Source organism: Xiphophorus couchianus, chromosome 13 (genome assembly GCF_001444195.1).
Source record: "Xiphophorus couchianus chromosome 13, X_couchianus-1.0, whole genome shotgun sequence".
NCBI classification, from domain to species: Eukaryota; Metazoa; Chordata; class Actinopteri; order Cyprinodontiformes; family Poeciliidae; genus Xiphophorus; species Xiphophorus couchianus.
This window is the reverse complement of record NC_040240.1, coordinates 28,558,718-28,581,328: the sequence shown is the minus strand read 5'-3', so window position 1 is coordinate 28,581,328 and position 22,611 is coordinate 28,558,718. Positions and strand designations below refer to the sequence as shown.

The 22,611-nt window shown below is 40.3% G+C and overlaps 1 protein-coding gene and 1 long non-coding RNA gene across 3 annotated transcripts; one reads left to right on the top strand and one right to left on the bottom strand.

Annotated features, from left to right (window-relative positions):
* The first annotated feature begins 2,339 nt into the window (after positions 1-2,339).
* On the top strand, positions 2,340-15,141 carry pdik1l (PDLIM1 interacting kinase 1 like). Of its 2 annotated transcripts, none has more exons than XM_028036373.1 (3): positions 2,340-2,541; positions 10,548-10,845; positions 13,981-15,141. In XM_028036373.1, exons 1-3 carry the CDS (start codon positions 2,516-2,518, stop codon positions 14,719-14,721), a joined length of 1,065 nt encoding a protein of 354 aa, XP_027892174.1. In that variant the 5' UTR covers positions 2,340-2,515; the 3' UTR covers positions 14,722-15,141. The 2 variants fall into 2 exon arrangements, with proteins under 2 accessions (XP_027892174.1, XP_027892175.1); XM_028036374.1 differs by lacking the exon at positions 2,340-2,541 and adding an exon at positions 2,696-2,922.
* Positions 15,142-21,953: 6,812 nt separating this feature from the next.
* Positions 21,954-22,512, bottom strand: LOC114156461 (uncharacterized). Its single transcript, XR_003597945.1, has 2 exons — positions 22,448-22,512; positions 21,954-22,138 (listed from the first exon to the last, which is right to left on the bottom strand). It is a non-coding gene; the product is annotated as an uncharacterized LOC114156461 (long non-coding RNA).
* Positions 22,513-22,611: the final 99 nt, after the last annotated feature.

Genomic DNA, 22,611 nt, shown 5'->3' with positions numbered 1-22,611 from the left:
ATTATTATTATTATTGGTTCCCTAAGCAAACAGTTAAAGCAGAGGCAGTTTTGCTTTAAAATCATTAGAACCAGTGTCACAGAAAGTCAACTTTTAAGGAGCAGGCGAGTGTAGAGCGGCCACCAGAGGGCATAAGTGATCCACAGTAAGAGCAGATGCTCCTGTTACTGTGATCAGTCTGGATGTCCTGTTGGTACCTCTTACTAAAGGCAAGAAGGTCAAATTTTGTCTGCTTACAGTTTTCTTTCTTTACAATGATTTACTGACACCCAAGGTTCCAAGAACCTGTGAGAAAGTGAAAATGGTTTAAAAGTTAGAAGTTAAACCAAACATCCTTTTTCTATGTTTTATTCAGAACTACTAATCAGTTATGATTAGCAGTTATTAGCATAACTAACAAGTTAATAATGTTTTAATTAATAACTTATAAGATTACGTATGCTAGCACAACTAATCAGTTAAGCAATAATGCAATAAAGCAGTTATAAAGCAAAAATAATTCTTTATTGCATTATTTTTAATGCAATAAAGAATTAGCTTTATTGTCACTGTCATTGGACTCGATTTCTGACTTTGGAATTTAAATTCAGTTCAAAAATGCGTTATGTACAGTACAGACCATAAGTTTGGACCCACCTTCTAATTCAATGGGTTTTCTTTATTTTCATGACTATTTATAAGGTAAGAAATCCCACTTATTAACCTGACAGGGCACACCTATGAAGTGAAAACCATTTCAGGTGATTACCTCTTGAAGCTCATCAAGAAAATGCAGAGTGTGTGTATTTTCACACACACTCTGCATTTTCACATCACAGCAAAAGGTTGCTACTTTGAAGAAACTAGAATATAAGGGGTATTTTCAGTTGTTTTACACTTTTTTGTTTAGTGCATATTTCTACAGGTGTTATTCATAGTTTTGATGCCTTCAGTGTGAATCTACAATGTCAATAGTCATGAAAATAAAGGAAACTCATTGAATTAAAAGGTGTGTCCAAACTTTTGGCCTGTACTGTATCTCAAAGAGAAATTAAATGTTGGGCAGGAAGGATTTCCTGTAGCGGTCAGTCTTGCAACAAATCTGAAGGGGCCTCTGACTGAAGATTGTTGCTGTATTATGATCTTGTTAATGTCATGTGTTGTTGGGGCAACAACACAGTGACGGTGGAGACAGTGGTTTGCCCTGCAATCGGTAGATTGCCGGTTTGATTCCCGCTCCACTCACCCTTGCTGTTTGTGTCCTTTCCCTGGTCAGAAGTGCTTGTAACAATCATAATTGTGGTGTCTCTTTAAGACAGCCCAAGTTATCACTAGTGATGTCATAAGTCTGTGCCACTGCCCCCCTGTCAAGAGCGTGGGAGAAACATGCTGACAGGACAGCTGTGGCTCTGACCCAGTAGCTAGCCATCACCACTGTGTGAATTCTGAGGAGAGAGTGAGATTATCAGTATTTTTTCTCCGATGAAGGTTAAAACCTTCAGTTCTTTGGCTCAGTCTAGTTTTCTCTGCACTTGTTTGTAAACATACAAAAACATTCACATGACACAACCATAATATACTAGAATGAAATCAAATTTTCCACAACACACGACATGCTAACATCTCAATGTTAGGGCAGCAGAGATGATGTTCCACAGTAACGTCCTGGATGACGCCATCAGTTGTTTGCTAGCTCTGCAAATCCACATCATTTGCTTTTCCTGTTCCTCTTTAAATTTTTGCCTGCTAGCTTGGTTATAAAGCTGTGCAGAGACATGTTGGAGTCTGGAATATCATCTTTGCCACTATGATACATTGAAGAGATGGTTTCATTTTGTTATCTGCTCTTTGTCCTGCATCCTTCGTTTTAATTTCTCTGGGATTTGTGGTCAGAGTTCAGGTATTTGGGGGGTTTTTAGCTTGTGAGATTCTAATCAATAACTCCCAGCTGTAAATAAATTAAAAATAAAATACCTTGTTGCCACGGTTATGCATCATAACAAAAGTTTGGAATTAAAAATAAAGTAAGAGCATCCGTAAATAAACAATATAATAGCCATTGGATAATATTGTGCAGGTGTGCATGTTGTTGTATTCTATCTGTGAGTGACAGTTAGGTCTGGGGAGGACACTGTTGGGAGGATGGAGCTAAATAAAGCTAACTGCACTGACTAAAAGTCACGCTGCAGAGAAAAAAAACTTTCGCACAACCATAACACTGAGTTGTTGAATTGCAGTTGAGAAAAACATATTTTGATTAAAATAAATTGTAACTAAATATCTAGAAATACATCAATTTGAATGCCACACAGCGTGCGCAATTTAAGTTTAAAATTAAACAGAACCGCGAATGTGTTTTACTTTGAAAGGGACCGGAAGCTGTTCAAGCTGCTCACGCGGTGAGCTGTACGGCACCTCGCAGCACAGCAGCTGCACGCTCTGACGTCCAGTGTTTGACACAACCTCGTCGGCTTGACTGAGCGAGCGGAGCGTGTGCAGCTGTAATGGCTGCCAGAGGGAGTGAGGAAGACCACCAATGAACCCCCGAGAAGCGACTCTAAGGTGAGCCTCATAACCTGATATCATGCGGTCAAACCTCTTCTGTCCCCGATGTACGTCCACCATTGTCTTGTCTGCTGTGCGTACCTGGCAACCCGGCTTGCAGGTGTGTTCGCTGCTTGGTAGCACGCGCACGTACACAGGACAATAAACTGTCAACACCTTGTAGTTAGCATGGATAGCTCCTCTGTTACCCACTGTTGGGTCAGTGTAAGGGGAAATGAGCATGTTTGGGTTTAAATGAGGCGACGCCAACGCAGAACCAGATTTGTGAACGAACTGGAGGAAGCTGGACTCTTTGTTAGCTGCTGTTAACATGATTAGCTCGCGTTAGCAGCCAGGGGCCAGGCCACATAGCTGTTAGCCTTGTAGCCAATCACCGAGGTGAGTGTCTCATTAGCCCGTTCACTTAGCTGTCTGTCAGGGGAACATCTGCCTGCAGCACTCCATCACCTTCTGGTTAAATGTTGTTCATGACTATCAGCTAAAGGTGTGAATACACTCTCCTGGTCCTGTATTTTTCAGTTAAGAAGGAATCACAGTTTGCTAACTTTTATGTTTTGTTTCAAACTGAAATTTGTATTTAAAATTTTGGCACTTTTAATCTCTTTTACAGATTTAACAGTGCTAAGGAGTGGTGGAAATATTGGTTATATCTGGTAAAAATGTTTTGGTTTTTTTGCAAAACCAGTATTTTATGAATTAGTAATGTAACATTTATGTTGTATTAAAATAACATTAATGAGCAATCTCCCCCAACTCATATAAAAAGTATAACTAATACAGAAAGTGTAAATGATGACGTACAAATCAGTAGCCTTGGATTAATCCGGGTGAGTTTTCCTTTGAGTGTGTGACCTTTGATTAGGGAAGTTAGAACCTGAAAGATTACTTTTATTCCCGTGCATCAAAGCTTGTTTTGATTTTTTTTTTTTCTACGGTGGTCCAGAAAGGTCAATAAAAGGCAAAAGTCATAAGAGCAAACAGCTAAAGTTCTTATGTTTTCTGGAAAAATTTGGAAATTAATCCATTGATTTAGAGTGTGACCAGCTGGCCAGACCTCAAAGAAAACTGGAAATCTGTCAGTCAGTAAAAACCTGATTTATGGTTCTATAGGTTGCAGTGTTGGCTGGAATACAAGCTGAAATGAGCTTGTTTTTTTATTATTTATTTTATTTTTTTACTCTGCTCAAAAACTGACATTAATTCACTAATATTAGGTAAATATCACTGGCTGTAGCCTTCTTGTTTGAGAGTTAATCTTTTTCTGCACAGAAAATGATCAGTTCTCTGCATGTCACTACCTTGAGACAACGGCTCCTTCAACAATCTATTTTTTGTGAACTCAGGCTGGAATGATCCTTCATCTGATTTGGTCTATTAAAATGATTCTGAGCTAATTTCATACTGTTAAACCACATAATTTTCTTCTGCATCCTCTACAGTGAATGGGCTTTGTCAGAGCCCACCATGATCAAAGTACAAAAAACACAGATGGAATAGTTTGGCTACAAACGTCCGTAACAAACCTTCTCATGAATTAACCTTGGAGCAAAATGAATTATATGATAAAAATGCTTAGATATTCCTATGAAGGAACAAATACCTGGTGGACGTTAACATTTCCCCGTAGAAGGTCCTGGAGGACATCAGCTGTATTTTAGGACACAGTTAAAACATTTGGCACGAAACAAACTGTTTGTATTAGGTTATTTGTTCTTTATGTGTAAATCTAAAATTTTATTCTTTCTGATTCCCTTTGAGACAGGATATCTCATTTTAAACAGTGACCTGTTAAGTCAACACAAAACGCTTTTCTTCCCTGTTTATTTTCCAGAATTACATTTTTATTAATTCTAAACATATAGCCTAAAAACTGTGTAATTGTGGAGTGAAAAAAGACAATTTGATAAATCATTATCATTACAAACAATGTAATGATTGTCACATTTTATATTAAAAAAATCTCTTTAAAATGCTTCATCCTTAATCTCAATGGCATAATATGTCCAGGCTTGTCACAATACCAACCTTTGCTAATATTGTTGTTTTGAAACCATTTTCAAGTAATATAATGGAAATGACATAATAATGGCAAGAACACATTCTCAAAGCTCAATAAACTTTAAATTTTAAGGGATAGATAGATAGATAGATAGATAGATAGATAGATAGATAGATAGATAGATAGATAAAAACGTTTAACACTGGAAGACATTTGAAACAACCAAAATTAATAAACAAAACCACAGAAACAACAAATAAACTGAATTATGAAGTCTCTGTAAACAAAATTATCTTTCAAAAAACAGGATAATTGAGACCAAAGCACCAGACTGACGAATTTTATCATTCAGTTTTTGGTAACGAGAAAGAAAAGCGAATAAATCAAGCAAATGAAAATTTTTGAGTTTCTTTAAATTTATCAGGCGATTAATTGATTTATTGTTTATTGTGACAGGCCTAGATTTGTGTCCTAAAAACCTGCAAGCAATCTGGTGCACACTTCGATCAGGACGTTGGTTCTTTTTTCTTTCTTTGGTCTGTCCCACACGTCTCCATTAAAGTACACGACTGTCAGCGTTTTGGTGTTTAGCTGTCTTGTTGCTGCTCCTGCTCACACACCCCCCCACCCCTTGGCTTCTTTTCATTATGAAAACGAGGCTTTGACAGGTTCTCCTCTTTGACATTGTGATGGCTGTGCATACAGAGCACACAGAGATGTCGCCATGTTGTGACTAACGGTGTCATTATAACAGTGTGGTGATTGCTGCTCTGTTTGATGTGTGTGCTATCATGTAACGGTCACATTGTTCTGCTGAGGATTGGTATTGATGGCCACAGTGACTGACCAGGCACTCTGTCTGCCTGCAGGGCTTTTAATCTGCACGTGTAAACATTGTGTCACTGTGTTCAGGATCTTGTTGCTTGTTCGCTTTGTTATACATATTATCTTTAGTGGAGCCTTTACTGTTGAGCCATTCACCAAGGTAGACTCTGTAGAAAATGCAGGAGAGAGAAGAAAAACAATGAGCCACCTTGGTTCATTCTGGTTCAGTTAGCCACATGCAAAGTCAATTAGCCACATTCTGATTCAGTGCCTGGTGGGAAAAAGAATGTTTTCAATTGAACTTCATTATAATTTGTTGAAAGCTCAGATAAAGAACATCAAGAAGCAGTTCTTCAGACTAAAGTAGGCAGTAGTTTAACCTGTCATTTTGTTCGGCTCTCAGTAGTGAGTCAGTGCAGTGTGTTACATCTCAGTAGCCATGTTTCCATCAATGGGTTTTTTTATGAGCATTTTGAAATGTTAATATTAGAAAAGGTTGATAGAAATGGCACAATTTGAAATAATCTCCTCAATATCACCTCGCTTGAGGTGTTTTAAGGCTTATGCACTAAGGAGGGAATGGAAACACATTTACTGACTTAGTTTCAAACCTCCAGCACAGATTGGAGGACTGTCAACCTGGAATGGCATGTCCAATTTTCATTTTGTTTTGTTTTGCAACATTTCAAAAGTCTGCTAAAAATTCCCATGACGATTAGATGGAAATATGACTATTGATGATTATTGACTCTCAATAGTTGCAGATTCTTTGCAGTTGTAACTGGAGAGAACTTTTTAACTAGCTTTGTGTTTTTTCAATTAATGTCTAATATTTAGCACCACTAGCTGGATGTGCTGAGGGTCAACAGTGTTGCTTCATTCCATCCAACAGTCCTGTCCTGTGTTTCTTCTATTTCAAAAGATTCCTTTTAAATTTAACACATCATTGGTGTCATTTTCTCTTTGCATGTGATAGTCACCATAAATTGTCCAGATTTAAATTCATCACAAAGTTGTTTATTTTATGTTTGTATTACCCCCTCACCCTCTCGCTACTTATTTATATTTAAATTGATACAAGATGACCCATTTTCAACTTCACACAGCTTCACTTCAAATACATAAAAAGGTAAAATTATACCTTATTTTTAGCTTTGTAGGAATCCTCTTGCTAGTTAGCTGTAGTTTAGGTAGCATTAGCTTTTGACTTGCATTTAAGTTTCTGGATTAATCAGAGATTAGGAAAAAAACTACTGACAAAAAAAACAAAAGCAAAAATAAACATACTGGTTTGAAAATACCAGCAATCATAACATTTAGGAAAAGGCTGCACTGGACATGAGTGGCTGCCGTGTTTTCAGCATCCTGCTTGTGTCTAGCTCACCCGGCAAGATTTTTGTCCCAAATTTTTCTTCCGACAAACTTAAGGATGTCCCAGTTATCATGATGGCTCTTGAGATAATCTTCAGAGATATTTCTGTGGTGTGTTGGTCTTTCTATGCAGCTGGACACCACACACGGTGCAACCAAGCCTATTATGCCTAAGATTTTTTATTGTTGTCTGTGTGTGGTCTCAGGTTTTGAAAATCGGCCGACGATTTTAGAATCTTGCCATGTGAACCAGGCTATGCTGATTATCTACATGCTGGGTGTGATTAGAGGGTAAAGTGAGCTAGCAGAAATAAACAGTTGTTTAAAAGGTCACCTAAACCATGGTAGAACATTCTCATGTAACGTAATGTCTAGTTCTGGTACCACCTGGAGTAAACAGGAACTTACCAAGCAAAATAAAGGCAAGGCACTCAGGAAATGAGTCCTATAAAGTTTCAAAGTTTCAGTCACAAATCAAAGAAAATGTTTTTCTATACAACAGAATGTAATGTTCTTCACAATTACAATGAAGCCAATATAAATGTGGCTCTGCTTGTTCAAGCTGCTCCAATCACTAAAAGACTTCTCACCTGCAGCGCCACTAGTTGAAGTCACATGGTAGGGGCTAATGCTAGCTCATGGTTCTGGACAGTTTACAACCATTTCAGATGGGTCTTATTAAACCGGCACCATGGAGTTTTATCTACAAAGAATCATTTTAGCCCTCCTGGTGGACCATGTCTGTCTGCAATCTGTTCTATAGTATTCAGTACATGGTTGATCCCAGAGCTAAGAGCTCTGGGATTAACATATCAAAAAATGGGAGGACAGCCATGTTTGATGCGTATATTAGCGGGTCAAGTAGGCATTAATTCCAAAAGCCACGCTGTAGAGCTGGAATGGTTCTGTGTTGGAAGTTACTACTAGTGATTGTTGGTTTTGTGTGTGTGTGGAGTCAAATAAGGCCGCAGCAAACTGCAGAGACTCCAAAGCTCTGTAAAACCTGTTGGCTTATTAGGGAAAACTTGGCTGTTGATGATTTCTGGTTTCCCTGTTTTCTTAAGGCTTTGGTTAATTAGTCAGTGTTGCAGAAAGCATAAGGTCCAGCTAAGCCTGTCACAACAAGCACTTCATCAATTAAGTGCATGTTAAATTAAAATGAGCTTGATAATTTCCTTAGCAAAGGTCTACAAATCAACCACTGTCCTCTTCTGCTTTCCTGTCATAGAGGTTTGGCTGACAGGCCTGCTCAACAGGTCATGTCTTTACTGTTGCAGTTAACAATAATCACTCTACTGTTGCCAATTCAGTGACTTTTTTGGCTTTAACTAGCAACATTTCAGACAATAAAAAATTTGTCGGCCAAAATCGGAATTGGCAGGTCAGGATTTTTAAAGATCGGTGATTGGAGATCGGCCAAAAAAACTGCAATCAGTGCACCCCTGGTTTGGTGGAGAGCAGTGTAACAGGCTGCTTTATATTATACTATGATGTGTAAGATCTTTATCACTGGAATAATGTGTGTAGTTGAGATTCAGACTCTGTGCTTCCTTCCAGCAGCTTGATGAATACAAAGCTTCAGTTACCTCCCACACAATCCAACAGTAGAGGTAATTTATAATCAGCTGCACTATCTGTTAATAAACCAACTGATAATCAATTGTTTGGAGAAAAATACTCAAAAGTATGGCTGCTGACCAGAGAACTAAAAAGAAAACCAGGTGATAGAAAGTACACTCACAAGCATCAGACCAGTGTTCAACCAGCGCTGATTAGCAATACTACCTTTTAAATACATCACATTTCCTTACAGGAACATATTACTGGTTACTGTTTTCAGTTTACACTACACTGGGAGATTTGTCAGCCAGTGTTTAAAGCAATAAGACAGTTTGTGATAAAGGCACAGGTCAGAATATAAACTCTTCTACAATGCAAAATAGCAAAGTGAAACGACTTGTCTTGCCCTTTGTCAACATCATAAATAATCAGTCATTCAACCAGTTTGTCTGGTAATAGTTTGTTCCTTATGAAACTGAAGACCAGCTCTGCTTCTCATTTATTGACTGCTCATTTACAACGTACTCTGTGGGCCAGTCTAATGGGTTAAAGGTTTTCTTAGTCCTTTGGTAGCATTATCAGACACACTGTAGCTTTCAGAACCCAAGCACTGAGCTGCTGTCTGTAAGCAAACATAGTTTTGTTTACATATAGATTTTTTTTTTTCTTTGCAAACAAGTTTTTCATATATTCATATAAAATCTCAAGAACCCCCTGCTGCGGATCATGGCTGAGTCAGACGTCCAACTCCATCAAGCCATGTTCATTAAATAGTTTCTCTTACCCTCCAAATGTCCAGTTTAACTCCGGCAGTGAAGCTAGTTTCAGTTTGGATAATCTCTCCGTTGTTCTGTACAGGAGATGATGGCTTGTTTTACTGTGTGCTGCCACTGTGAGACGGGGTTAGCCAGCAAGCAATCCAGACAATTAAAACACATTGAACCAACTTAAAATTAACTTCACTGTGGGAGTTAAAGCAGACATTTGGAGGTATGAAGACGAACCATCCAATCCAAGTGGCTTAAGGTTGGAGTCAGATGTCTGATAGTGACCCCTGTACGACCCCTCCTCATTCCACCTTCCACAGAGGGTTCCTTTTCTAAAATCATTTAGGACCATTAGGAGAAATAGAAATGTTAGCAAACTTGGCTCAGATTGTTAATGGTTTTCAGTGTCATTTTAGTGTCAAATGTAATAAATCTCAACATATTGCTTGTATTGGTATATGGCGTAGTCCTACCAGCAGGCAGCTGAAACAACTCTAACTCCAAAAATGTATCATCCTCACGCTTTCTTCACCTTTCATAACTGTATTTGGGTTTTTCTTATGCATGTAGCTGCCCAATGTTCTTCCTTTGGTCTCCAATCCTGGGAGCAATTTTACTCCACAGAACTAACAGGAGCCACATAGCAATTTGTAAGGCAAATTGAGTAACTGTTTATTATATGAATTAAAATTTTAAACGAGAAGAAAAAAAAAACTAAATAAAAGTATGGAAAGACATCAACCCAAACTTTGACCCTACAAGCCACACCAACTTTACCTTAGAAACAAAGATAGTTAAGGAGGAGTTGTCACACTCTTAAGGTTAAGAGTGACAGCTTTTAACCTTAAGAGATGTTAAAAAAAATAAAAAGTGTATGGAAAATGTATATCATTACAAAAATAAAACGGCTGTTTCAATTATGGATTTGAATGTAAAATTCTATATTAATTTTAATCTAAGTATACTTCAAAGCTATGTCAGCTATGTCAGTTGTAGCTAAAGTAATGAATATTTGTATAAATGCATACTCTGTTTACAAATTATAAATTTAAATTTGTGAGCTGGTTCCTGGTGCTTCAGTGTGAGATATCACCTCATTACTAAGCCTATAGTGAGCAGTTACACCCCCACCCCCATAGGAAGTCCTGTTTCCTTTCAGACCTTTCACTTTGTGTCTGACTTCAGTTTGGCATCTGATCTGTGAATCATATTGCTACCAGAGATTTAGTGACATTGAGACCAAATTAAGGAACAAATTCCCAAAGTTCACTTTACCTTCCAAGTGAAGATTTCTGTTTTGAAGATCTTTTGAGTTTTCCTCACCATCTTCTTTATCCTGTTGATTTTGCATGCCATTGTAGGCCTTTCCTTCATGTCAAACCATGTAAATCAGCTGGACAGTTTTTCCAATCTTGTATCACACTGTAGCTGATGCTAAGTGTTCTTGTAATGAGATGAAGACCTGTCTTGTTTCTCCACAGCGAGGATGGAAGGATGGTAAGCAGCCAGCCCAAGTACGACCTAATCCAGGAGGTGGGGCGCGGCAGTTACGGTGTGGTCTATGAGGCAGTAGTGAAGCGCTCGGGGGCCCGGGTGGCGGTGAAGAAGATCCGCTGCCACTCTCCAGAGAATGTGGAACTGGCCCTGAGGGAGTTCTGGGCTTTGAGCAGCATTCAGAGCCAGCACCCAAACGTCATCCACCTGGAGGAGTGTATCCTGCAGCGGGACCAGCTGGCCCAGAGGATGAACCACGGCTCCAGCTCGCCGCTCTACCTTGAGGTGAGAATGCAGAGTTAACCAGACTGGACTAATGCAGCTGTCCTACTGTCTGGAAAGTATACAATGTTATTTGCCAGTTATCCATCCATTATCCAACATGTTTATCCCTAGTAGGGTTGTGAGAGCTGCATCAAGAGCCACTGAATGAAACAATATGAAAATCTTTGAAGAAGACACTGATCCCAATTTTCTCCTTCACAAAATGTTTCATTTGTGTCAAATTTTAGCGATTGTAGGATTTCTAATTTGTTTTTGGTAAAAGATAATGAGCCATTTCTTGCGCAAGGCTTGCATGTTTATTTTGGTTGTATGTGTCCAGAATGTTGTGTTCATATATGCTTTTTGTGCCCATATCACAGTTAGTTTACACATTCACACAACCCTCAACAAACCGGACATTCTAGGAAAATAAACTGGAGTTTGATTAAAGCGAGCTAAACAGGGCTGGTGTGAATGTACCCTTGCATTTTTGTTTTTAAATCTTATTTCAAACATTATACTTACCGTAACATAATACAGTATTCACTAAACTAGTTGAGCTGGTTTTAAACTAGTTTGTGCTGTAGGTTGCAACATCTCATGGACCAGTCTGCAAGGCGCGGCTGCTAGGGTTTGTTTTTCAGATGACTGGTTTGCTGCACAGCTTTAATGTACCAGTATCAGTTCATATATACTATGTGTAGTTTGTTGCCTCAGATCAATGGGCTGTTGAGGACTGGGGGTGCTTCTCTGTCTGGTCGACTTGTCTGTGGCCTGTCATGTTGCCGTGGCTCCCCGTTGCGTGACAGCAGCCTCAATCGCCTGATTCCAGCCTTTCAGCAGCTCAGTGGTCTATTGTCAGAGCATTCATTTAGTTTTCTGCAGTGCCAGCATTGGACGTTTTCCCAGAATTCCTTTATTCCCTCTCGTTTACCACACTGTAATGTTCCAGGACGTGAGTTCAGAAGAGCAAATGATAAAGAGGGGTAGTTCTGCGACTGTTACAACCGTGGGATAACAGCCATCTATTCTCTTTGGACACTCATGGATTATGGCAACAACTGGCAGGCATTTGTTTTCCACCAGGAGCGGCCTCTTACATACATTGAGCAGATTAGTTTTGTAGTGCACATCACTGACAACAATAAATTACACTGTACTCATTCCCTTGGAAGTTTTTATTTTATTTCATTATGTTACAGCTATAAACTTTAGTGCATTTTATCTGGATTTTATGTAATGTAGCAACACAAAGCAATACATAACTGAGATGGAAGGAGAATGATAGTTTTCCAGATTTTTGTGGCTTGTGCATTTAGATTCTTCCCTCTTTTATTCTAATATCCCTAAAGAAATCCAGTGTAAATCAGCTGCACACAAGTGTGTCACAGAATCTCAGTACAATTGCAGCAGTTCTGTTTCTGGCCTCAGAGGTTCTTTGGAGAATAAGCAGCATCATGAAGACTAAGGGAGCCAGCAACATGCCAGGGAGAAACCTGTGGAGAAGTGTAAACCAGGGTTAGGTTCAACAACAACAAACTTCCCAGACCTCTGTCAGAGGAGAGGGGAAAGATGGGCCAAGGAAGATTAGGAGATTTCATTGTATTAGCCACTGTCTTGCAAGAAAATCAACCAATGGGCCATCAAGGTTGATGAAAATTATTTGTATTTATGACAGCCCTGTACACCTGCTGGACAGACCATGGAGATCCAGCTAAACAGACAGGCTGGACAAGGAGAACATTAATCAAAGAAGCAGCCAAGAGAACCAGGACTAGAGGTACACTAGAGTGGTTTAGATCAAAGCATGTGTATACCTTACATAGGGCTAATCAAAGTCCAGACATACATTAAACTGGGCATTAGTAGCAGGTCTGGAATATTGAAGTTCACAGATCCTCTCGCTCCAGAGTTGGCCAACATGTTTTAGTGCTCCTATAATTTGGACAACGGTGGTGACTGTGGTAGGAGTTTGTCCCCCAATCGATGGGTTGCCGGTTCGATCCCTGCTCCATTCACCTTGTTGTTGTGTCCTTGTGCAACACGGATCACAGTGGTCAGAGGGCCCTGTGGTGTCGGTGCGTAGCAGCCATGCCTCTGTCAGACTGCCCCAGGGGAGGGCAGCTGTGGCTACTGTCCAGTAACTTGCCACAGTCAGTATGTGAATGGATGAATGACTGAATGTAGTTTGAAGCACTTTGGGATGTGGACTTGTTACAAGTACAGGTCATTTACCATTTTACCATAAAACTTATGATTCTAACTTGGTAAAAGGTTTAACAATGAAGGGGGTGTGAATAGTTTTTAGCTGAACTCATACTTTATTAACCAGGTAAACTACTAGAGTCAAAGGGTGTATCCTCCTGACACATTTGCTCCGCTTTAAATGGACCAGAGTTCATTTCCCCTGTTGGTCCGTACATTGTGCATGTGTGAATAGACTCAAGCGAACTCTGGAGCAGACCAAACATCCAGACCACACCCACTTTTTGAGGTGGTCTCCATCAGCTTCTAAATGAACTCTGGTACATTGGTACAGTTACTTTGGGTGTGAATACAGATCGGCCTCGATGCGAACAAACTACAGGAAAGATGTCTTTTTAGACTTTACGAGCCACTGTTGCAGGGCGCTATGTAAAACTGAGCTGTTTATTGTTGCTAATACTACTGCTGCATGTACTTATTGGACTTAAATCGAATAACAGCACAAATATGCACAACAAAAACGCAGCAAGCATGATATACAAAGTTTGCGCTTTCTAGGTATGTGCTCTGTCCTGCCATCGTCTGTTCAGAAGGAGCAAGGATGATTACCCACATGATTTGTTTGTAAATTACAGTCTGTTTGCAAAAAGGCACAGTGAAAGCAAATAAAAAAAATAGTCTAGTTTTGGCACAGACCAATGAATGCGTCTTTAATTACTAGTAAAAGTTGTGGCTGCATATTCTAACACAAATGTTTTAAAGGACCAAATAATGAACCTCCTACTAGTTATTGGATGGTCACAGTGAACTCAGAGGATATTGAACCCATGTGCAGATGGAGTTCTGCTTCATCCAGACCACCTGTGACGGGGGCCTGACTCAGGTGCTTCCTCCTCTTTGTTCAGTTTGCTGCCATGTAACCAGATGTTTTCTTGTTGTCTTGTACTGCAGCTGGTGGAGACATCTCTGAAGGGGGAGATCACCTTTGACCCATGCTGTGCCTACTACCTGTGGTTCGTCATGGACTTCTGCGATGGAGGGGACATGAACGCCTACCTGCTGTCCCGTAAGCCCAGCCGCAAGACCAACACCAGCTTTATGCTGCAGCTGGGCAGCGCTTTGGCCTTCCTGCACCGCAACCAGATCATACACCGTGACCTCAAACCAGACAACATCCTCATCTCGCAGGCGTGCACACCCACCGGCTCCTCTGAGCCCACCCTCAAAGTGGCAGACTTCGGCCTCAGCAAAGTCTGCTCCGCCTCAGGGCTCAACCCTGAGGAGCCGGCCAGCGTCAACAAATGCTTCCTGTCCACGGCGTGCGGGACGGACTTCTACATGGCCCCGGAGGTCTGGGAAGGCCACTACACAGCCAAGGCTGACATCTTTGCTCTAGGAGTGATCTTCTGGGCCATGGTAGAGCGCATCACGTTTGTGGACGTGGAGACCCAGAAGGAGCTGCTGGGAAGCTACGTGCAGCAGGGCTCGGAGATCGTACCGCTGGGCGAGGCCCTGCTGGAGAACCCAAAGATGGAGCTGCTGATCCCGGCCAGGAAGAAAAGCATGAATAGCCACATGAAGCAGTTGATCCGGGAGATGCTATCAGCCAACCCCCAGGAGCGGCCCGACGCCTTTGAACTGGAGCTCAGACTGGTCCGGATTGCCTGCAGAGAGCTGGACTGGGACACGTGATAAACGTGTGTATGTGTGTGTGGCGTTGTGAACTCCTCCCATCGAGCACATGTACTCATCTTTTCATTTGCTCTTAACCCATCCTTCTTTCCATAAAAATAAATGACTGTAACGAGGGAGTGATGAGAATACACATGGGTTGCAGCTTGGTCAGACCTTCAGTCTGTGTCCAAGGGCATCCAGTCTTCTATTAGCTGTGTCTTTATATTGAAAGAGAGAGGTGCGACACCCACAGCTGCTGCTGCTGCTCCAGAACGCAGCGTCGTCTCAGGCCATCCAGAACACCACAGCCACTGCTTCCTCTCACACACCACTGGAACACAATCACCCAGAAAGTCAGAAGAGAACGGCCAAGACTTCACAACTTGTCTTCAAATACCACCATGACCCCGGTGCTAATTAGTACAAAATGCAATATGAGACGGCGTCCTGTGATTTTTACTCTGTAGGTTCTGCCTAAACTTGTTTCATTCAAATCAAGATTTGAGTCGGTTTTGGTGTCAGATTCAGTTCTGCTTCGAAAGCTCAGGTAATAACATTCATCATGGTGGTATTTGTGGACAGATATCCGGTGTTGATATCAGTGTTTTTCTGTGCTCTAAGAAGCAGGGAGAAAACCAAATGTTGGTGCTTGAACATGACTTGTTTTTCCTCTGTTAGCTGCTTGGTTTGCCTGAGTGGGTGGAGATCATTTTTATCAGCTGACATCCAGCCACCAAGAGCTCATCTTTGGTATACTTCTTTCTTTGCTTCTGAACTGCAAACTTGAAGATAAGTTGACTGGCTCCAGATGCATCCATAACCAGTTGACCAGAATGTATAAAGCTCCAGAACAGTCAGTTTTCTTTCCACCCAGCCTTAAACGCATCACTCAACTTGTCAGATTAGACCAGATCATTCAGGTTTATTGCGCTCATGTAGCCTAAACGTTGTGCTCACCGAAGCTTGTGTTTTTAATGGTTTTTCAGAACACATGAGTAAAACTGTTTGGCTTTCCATATACCTACCTGTCACTGGTTCCTTATGCCTTGTGTCCACGGAGTGGTATGGCACAAGTTAATGTAGTTTACTATGCTATTTTGTCCATTTGCATTGTAAAAGCAACTAACACAGCTGACGCATACAGTTGTAGGTCTATGGGACAATGGCAATGTCAGGGTGGAGCTACTGGTTCACACAACCTTTGATTGGAGGACAGAAAACGTCATCTCTTGGTGACGAGCGCTAGACACACTTGTGTGACGTTTGTTGTCACGGTAGTATGACGCTACGTTTGGGTTTAACCCCGTCTGCCCACTGAGTCCAATTACTGGTCGAAACTCCTAAATACAGCAGACCATAAAATATTGGACCGTGCCATAGCTCCCTGTAGGACGGAGAACGTAGATCACAGGATACATCAAACCTTTTCATTCTGATGGTTAAGAACAAGCCAACCGGTCATTGAGTCCCTACAGATCTGTTTTGCCAGGCATTTGGGTTTGCTTTGGTGTGGACGGCTTTAGAAATGCAGATGGATCATCAAATGACAAGCTATCACTTAGTGACAGAAGGTGAAGGTTTAGGCAATACTAACCCTTCTGATTCTCAGCAAGGTTTAGTATGAAAAGATTTTCTGACAACCTCATAAGAGTTTAGAATGTTTTTGTAGTTAAACCTGATTTTGGCGCTTTCTAATTTTGGATAATTGTTATAATGTGTATTTAAAACTTTCCATATTCAGCAGCTACATCTGCTGTGCACCCTAAGTTAGCTGCAAAATACATCATTAGTTTACATGGAATATAGCATTCCTGTGTGTTGGAATTTGGAACTTTTGATGTAAAGCAGTGGTCCCCAACCACTGGTCCATGGCGGACCAATTGGTACCGGGCCGCGCAAGAAATAATGAACTACTTCCGGATCTTTTATTTTGAAAATCCTAAACCGGATTTTACCAGTTACGTCTCGCGTCAAAATTGAGCCAACTTGCAGCAGAATGAGTAACAAAACAACATCGGAGTGCTGCGGCGCACCCCTCCCTCCTCCCCCGGTCCGCAGCACAATTGCGAAGGGCTGACCGGTCCGGCCGACTAAACTAAAAAGGTTGGGACCGCTGATGTAAAGAACACTTTTAAGGTCCTCACCATCAAGTCATTACATCAGGGATGAATGGAAAGAACCTTGACATGTTATTCATCCAGGTTACCTGGTATGTAATCAAATAAGGCAAATTGCCTTACAGCACAACCTACCTACTAATACGTTGGCCATTCAATCATGAAAAAGTTCAGTCTTTGCTCATGAGCTACTTACTTGGTTCTGAGGATAAATCTACGTCTTCCTGCCTTTATTTGAAAGGAAAGGGCTAGTGTTGCACCAACCAAAGATTTGACTTATTTCAACTCCCATGTCCCTTAAAGAATTATTACATTTTCAAAATCTTCCTGCTGTGATTAGTCGATTATTATTAAAAACAGAGTCCAAATGATTGGATTTAAATGAGCAATTAGCATGGTTAGCATTAGCAAGTGTAAGCAGTCATTGTAGGCTAAGTAGTCTGACTTTCCTCAGAGATTTCCAAAAGCCCAACTAGAGCTGTTGTAAAAGAATATTTTAGTAATCGAGTAGTCTATCGATTGTGTTCTTCGAGTAATCGGATCTCTCGCTCTCTCTTCCCCTCTGTCGTACTCCAAGCATTGTGGCAGTCAATTTAAAAATGCTTATTTGTCCCCCCAAAAAACGACAAAAACCCAGAGACTTTGACGTTATGCTGCTAGCACACAGCAAGAGCTCGTAGGCGGAAGTGAACCCACTGCCCAACGCAAATATTGATCCTGTCGGAACATGGTGCGTTAAATAATGAAACACAATTTTAGGAAGCTTCGAGTCAGATAAATTTTCCTCAAGGAATTTTAATAATCCTTAAAATTCCTTCTATGTACTCGAATCATAGCCCTAAGCCCAACATTCCCAAATGCATCTTCTGCCACACCAGAACAAGGCTAAAGGCTCCAGAAGACAAAACGGCTACTTTCAGTCTTCCTATGACCTGCTGACCTCTTGACATCCCCAAGCGTCTTCTGTGTCAGTTTACCTCACCAGTTTGATGAATCTCCCCCAAGGTCAATGTGAGCAACAGAACTGAACATGTTGGACGAGTTAAAGAGATACAAACAGATCTACTGCTTCTGACCAGATTTTAAAACTCCCACCCAGAAGATAGCCGACTTTGAGTCATCTTGTGGTAATAACCTCACCGCCTGGGTTTCTGATGGTGAGTTCAATGATCAGGACAAAAAAATTGTGAGAAACAGTCACCAGTCAGTTTCTTGGTGCATCTCTAGAAGAGAGTTTCCTCTCCTGGTGAAGAGGTTTAAGCTGCTGGTTCTTTTAGCCTCAGGTTGAAGAGTCCAAGTTGCTTTGCTGAGCACAACGTTGGAGCCTGTAAGTAGCTGCAGTAGATCTGAATGATCCATGAAGGTTAAAAAACAAAAAAAGTGACTCTCCAACTCCAGTGATTCTTCAGAAGCTGCTTGATAATGTGAAGTAGAAGCTGCCTGTACTGTAGCAGCAGCGACATGAATAGTCCCGTCTGAGCCGGTTCCAGACTGACTATGTTCAACATGCCCAGTGAAAGCACTGGGAAAGCTTTCAGTACAAGCAGCAAAGATTGAAGTAAAGTAGGCCACCCATCATCCTCAGCTCCACATGGAGCTGAGAAGACGTGGCTTCCTGTCAGGTCTGGGTTATTAGACCCCCCTTTCCTTCTGACTTACTGTATTTAGTTGTTTTGCACATGTGTAAATACTGTAAAGGATCAACGGGACTGATGAGACTGTATATATGAGGTGATGTGCTCTGTTTTTAGAGCCTGATTGTCTGTAAATTGTTACAGTGGCTTCAGTTGGGATGTGAGGATGGTGAAAAGTGTGTTTCATTGGCCAGTTTGTGGTCTTGTGGAAAAAAACAAATGTACAACATGGATGATGTCTCCTGTCCTCTGTGTGTGATTGGGGCATTCTGGAAATAAAATGGGAGGTTTTTTTTATTATTTATTTTTAAACCATCATTCAATGTTCCTATTCTAGAGAGCGCTGACCCAGAATCACCATAAACCGTACTGGCTCTGCTCTGCCCCTCTGCTCCCCACCTTCCTGCTGGACATTGTAGTCACCAAATGGTGTTCAGATTCACAGTTTAAGTTTGAATCAAATAAACCTGTTACTGTGGACCCTTTACAAATGTGTGTGAGTTGTCTGTGTGCAGCCATGAACACACTGTTTAGTACTGCCGCCTGAATTCATGAAGAACTAAAGAACAGGGGTGCAACACTTTCGCTTTTCTGACCGATTATTGATCTGAAAAAAGTCTGACCAGTCCATTCTGATTTTGGCCAATACTAATTTTTTTTTTTTTTTAATCTATTGTTGCTGAATATAGCAAGAAAGTCACTGAGTTGGCAACAGTGGGGTAATTATTGTTAAACTGTAATTATGCAGACATGATGTGAAATAGGACAGTGGCTGATTTTTAGACCTTTTACCAAGATAAATAAGATCAGTTTCACATCTAAGCATCAGCCAATCAAGACCTTCCAAAATGTCATTATTGCTCACATAGCTTTGTTTCACTAACTTAAAGCAAGGAGTTGTACCAGAACACAAGTTACTCCATTTTTTTTTTTTTTGCTGTAAGATTTCAGAGCAGGTGAGCCTAGCTTAATATATAGTTAGATTGTTAAATCATTCATTGTTTTATTGTAACTTCAAGAACCTTCCAGTTGTGATTTCTGTTTTTTAGAATCAGATGAGTATAAAGAGAGCAGTAAATGTTACACAGCTCTGCAGTTAAACAGAATCCCCACATTACCTCTGAACTGCAGTTGATGTCTTATTTAGTGATACATCTGTCTCTTCTTGTGATCCCAGTTGATATTTAACTGGAAGATTTCCAACATTTTCCAATCCAGCAGATTCCCTGTCAGGAATGGACCAGATCTATTGGTGTGTGATGCATTCAGCTGATGTCTCTCTGTAGGAATTAGATTCCAAAATACTTTATTGATACCAAAAGAAAAGAAAATAAGGAATTAATACAGTTTGGATACAAGCAGCGACTCGCCGTTTTAGTCATTGTCGGGGTTTGTGGGAACCCAGCAAGGAACAATGTTAAAAACCAGAAGCTTCACACTGAAACAGCCAGCTCTGGAAATGACAAAGAAATCTGCTGTTAAAAAATGTTTGTGTGTAATTTTTCCAAATGCTCCTAAAAGCATCATTCCTCCTACTCCAGCTCTGTTTTTTCGGAATGAGCCAGAATCCCAGCAAACCCCTGAGGAATGCCTAAAATGTTTCATCCAACTGAATGTCTTTTACTGCGAGGTTCAATTAATTTCTTTGATGATTTGTTTGTCCTGGTGTGTTTGCTGCCAGGCATTTCTCTACCGATAGTCTAAGAAATCATTATTATGTCCTCCTCCAATTGATAAAGCCAGTCACCAGTTATCACAATACAATAGTTATATTGAAAGCCCATTAAATTTGATGCACTTTGGTTATTTTAATCAGACCTTAAGGTGAAGTTGCTGCATCCTACCACCAGGAGGAGAAAAAGTTCCGTTTTTGTTTTCTACAACTCAGCCAGCCTGGATGCTGACAGTGGTTGGATTTCTAAAAGTCACTTCTCCAAGGCCGAGGGGGGAAATTTAGGTTGGCAGCTTCCCCAAACATTCGGAATATCTTTAAATTACACGAGAGCAAAAAACACAGCTATTTAAGGAAACTTCCCATTAAAATATCATCAAAACTCAGCTCTGTGTTTGGTCGACTTAGTAAGAGTTCTATCAACTTCAGCGCTGATAACCCTAAACTCTTGAAGCTGATATTGAGTCACAGTCATATCAGGGTATAAATCAATTCAACATGTGTGTTGTTGTAATTCAGAAAAGATTACCAAGAGATTTCAAAGTAAAGAGCTGCTTCTTTTTTCCTCAAATGAAGAAAATGAATCCCTCAAACACATTTAGATGTAAACAGGTTGTATGAGAGTGTGAAAACTAGTTAGTGTGAAAACTCTGTTTTTTGTTTTTTTTTAATGACATCATTTACAAAATGGTGAACGTTTGGCTTCAGTCCCTCATACTGGTGAGAGAAAGTCACACATTCTCGCAGTTCTTCAGTTACCTGAAGGAGAAATGTGGTCAGTTTGTTCATTCAGTAAAATCAAATCCCGTTCTGTGCTCAGTTTTAAAACACAAGAAATCTCCGGATTCAGGTTTGATTTTTTTTACATGACTTGTTTCTTTAAAATGAGTGTTTAACATCTGAGTTTCTCATTAAAATGGATGAGTTAGAGCCCATGATAGAGAAAAAGAAGGTTTTAAGTTTCTAAAGTAATTCAAGATTAGGGTGATGGCAAAGATGTCATCCAAGCTTAAAGACTTGGAGCTTTTAATTAAAGGGCACTTTAGTGGACGCTAAACGGGCAACAAAGCAATGGCAGAAAAATGATTTCTAGTCCACATTCTCTGTTTAACAGCTGTTGTGGTGGTAGGGGAGACCAGGGTAGGTTAAATCTCACCCTTTGGTAGGGGGCTGTTACAAAATGCTTGTGTGTGAATTTCCAAAATACTTACCAGAAACTAGATACTTTGTTATTTTAGGAGTTTGACAATCTGACATCGAGGTGAGAGAGGCTTAATGTGATTTTTTACGTTGTAAAGTACCTTTTGATGCTCTCTTCCTTTAAAGTTGCTTTTAATGCTGGATTTAGAAAATAACACTTTAAAAAAACAAAGGTAGAAATATAGATTGCAAAAACACTAACTCTTACCAAGTATTTTTGGTCTAGTTTTTAGTGCAAATATCTTAGATATAAGACAAAATTAACTTATAGAAAAACTTTCAGCAAGGTATAACTTGTTTTAAGTCAGTAATTCCTTAATATTGATGAAAAGTAGTTCCATTGGTAGATCATTTCAATTATGGGAAAATTTCTTGTTATAAGTGAATTTATCTGCCAATGGAACAAATAGTTTTCATCAATATTAAGGAATTACAAGAAACTAGACCAAAAATACTTAAAAAAAATAAAAAAGATGTTTTTGGGTTTTTTTTGCAGTGAATTTGGAATAATTCTTCCTTTGCTAGATTATAGCACGTGCTTGCTAGCACAACTGCAAGCAGAAACACAGGACAGGATGTGGATGGTTGTTACATCTGACAATGGAAAACAAAAGGCAGCTACTCAGATGATAATGAAAAAGAATAAATTTATTGCAGTTGAAAAGAAAAAAAAAGAATCATGAGAAGAAAGTGAGAGGCAGTGGAGTCATCCTCATGAACATAATGTCTCCTCTTGGTGTGTGTGGAGCTTTTTCAAACAGCCGTCCGGACCAGACATGGAAGAACTGGACACCAGAACAACCTCAGTGTGTCTGTCGAAGAGAAAATTAAATAACAGGGATTCTGTTCTGTTGATTTAGGAGTTTTTTACAAGCTGGATAGCCTATATGTTCTGTCAGCTTATGAAATTATCCGTTTTGAATCGAAAGGTTGGACTGAACGTTTTGTTGTTTTTCTTTGTTTAAAGGCCTCCTTTCTAAATTAGTTCTCATTAAACAGTGGAGCTGGCTGCCATGTCTTAGTGTGGTGGTGCGAATCTTTTGAAAAAATAAAAAATAAATCTCTGACTCTATTTCGTCAAAACACTTTGTGGTTCCATTACACATTGAAATGGGACCGACCTGCAGCGGGTTTCTTTGGAATGTAGATGAATGTATAAAGTGGGACCACCAGCTCCGTCCCCCCCAACACTGTCTCATAGATAGATGTCATGAAGCTCCTCCTCTTCCTCCATTAACCGACCCTCACAGGCTGACTGTTTCCGGTCGACCTTAATCCGCCCTGC

Bases quoted from the DNA above. Each gene is read 5' to 3' on its own strand.
- pdik1l (XM_028036373.1), top strand. From the start codon at position 2,516: ATGAACCCCCGAGAAGCGACTCTAAG. The intron at 2,542-10,547 runs GTGAGCCTCATA...GTTTCTCCACAG, and splicing joins CCCCGAGAAGCGACTCTAAG to CGAGGATGGAAGGATGGTAA. The intron at 10,846-13,980 runs GTGAGAATGCAG...CTTGTACTGCAG, and splicing joins GCTCGCCGCTCTACCTTGAG to CTGGTGGAGACATCTCTGAA.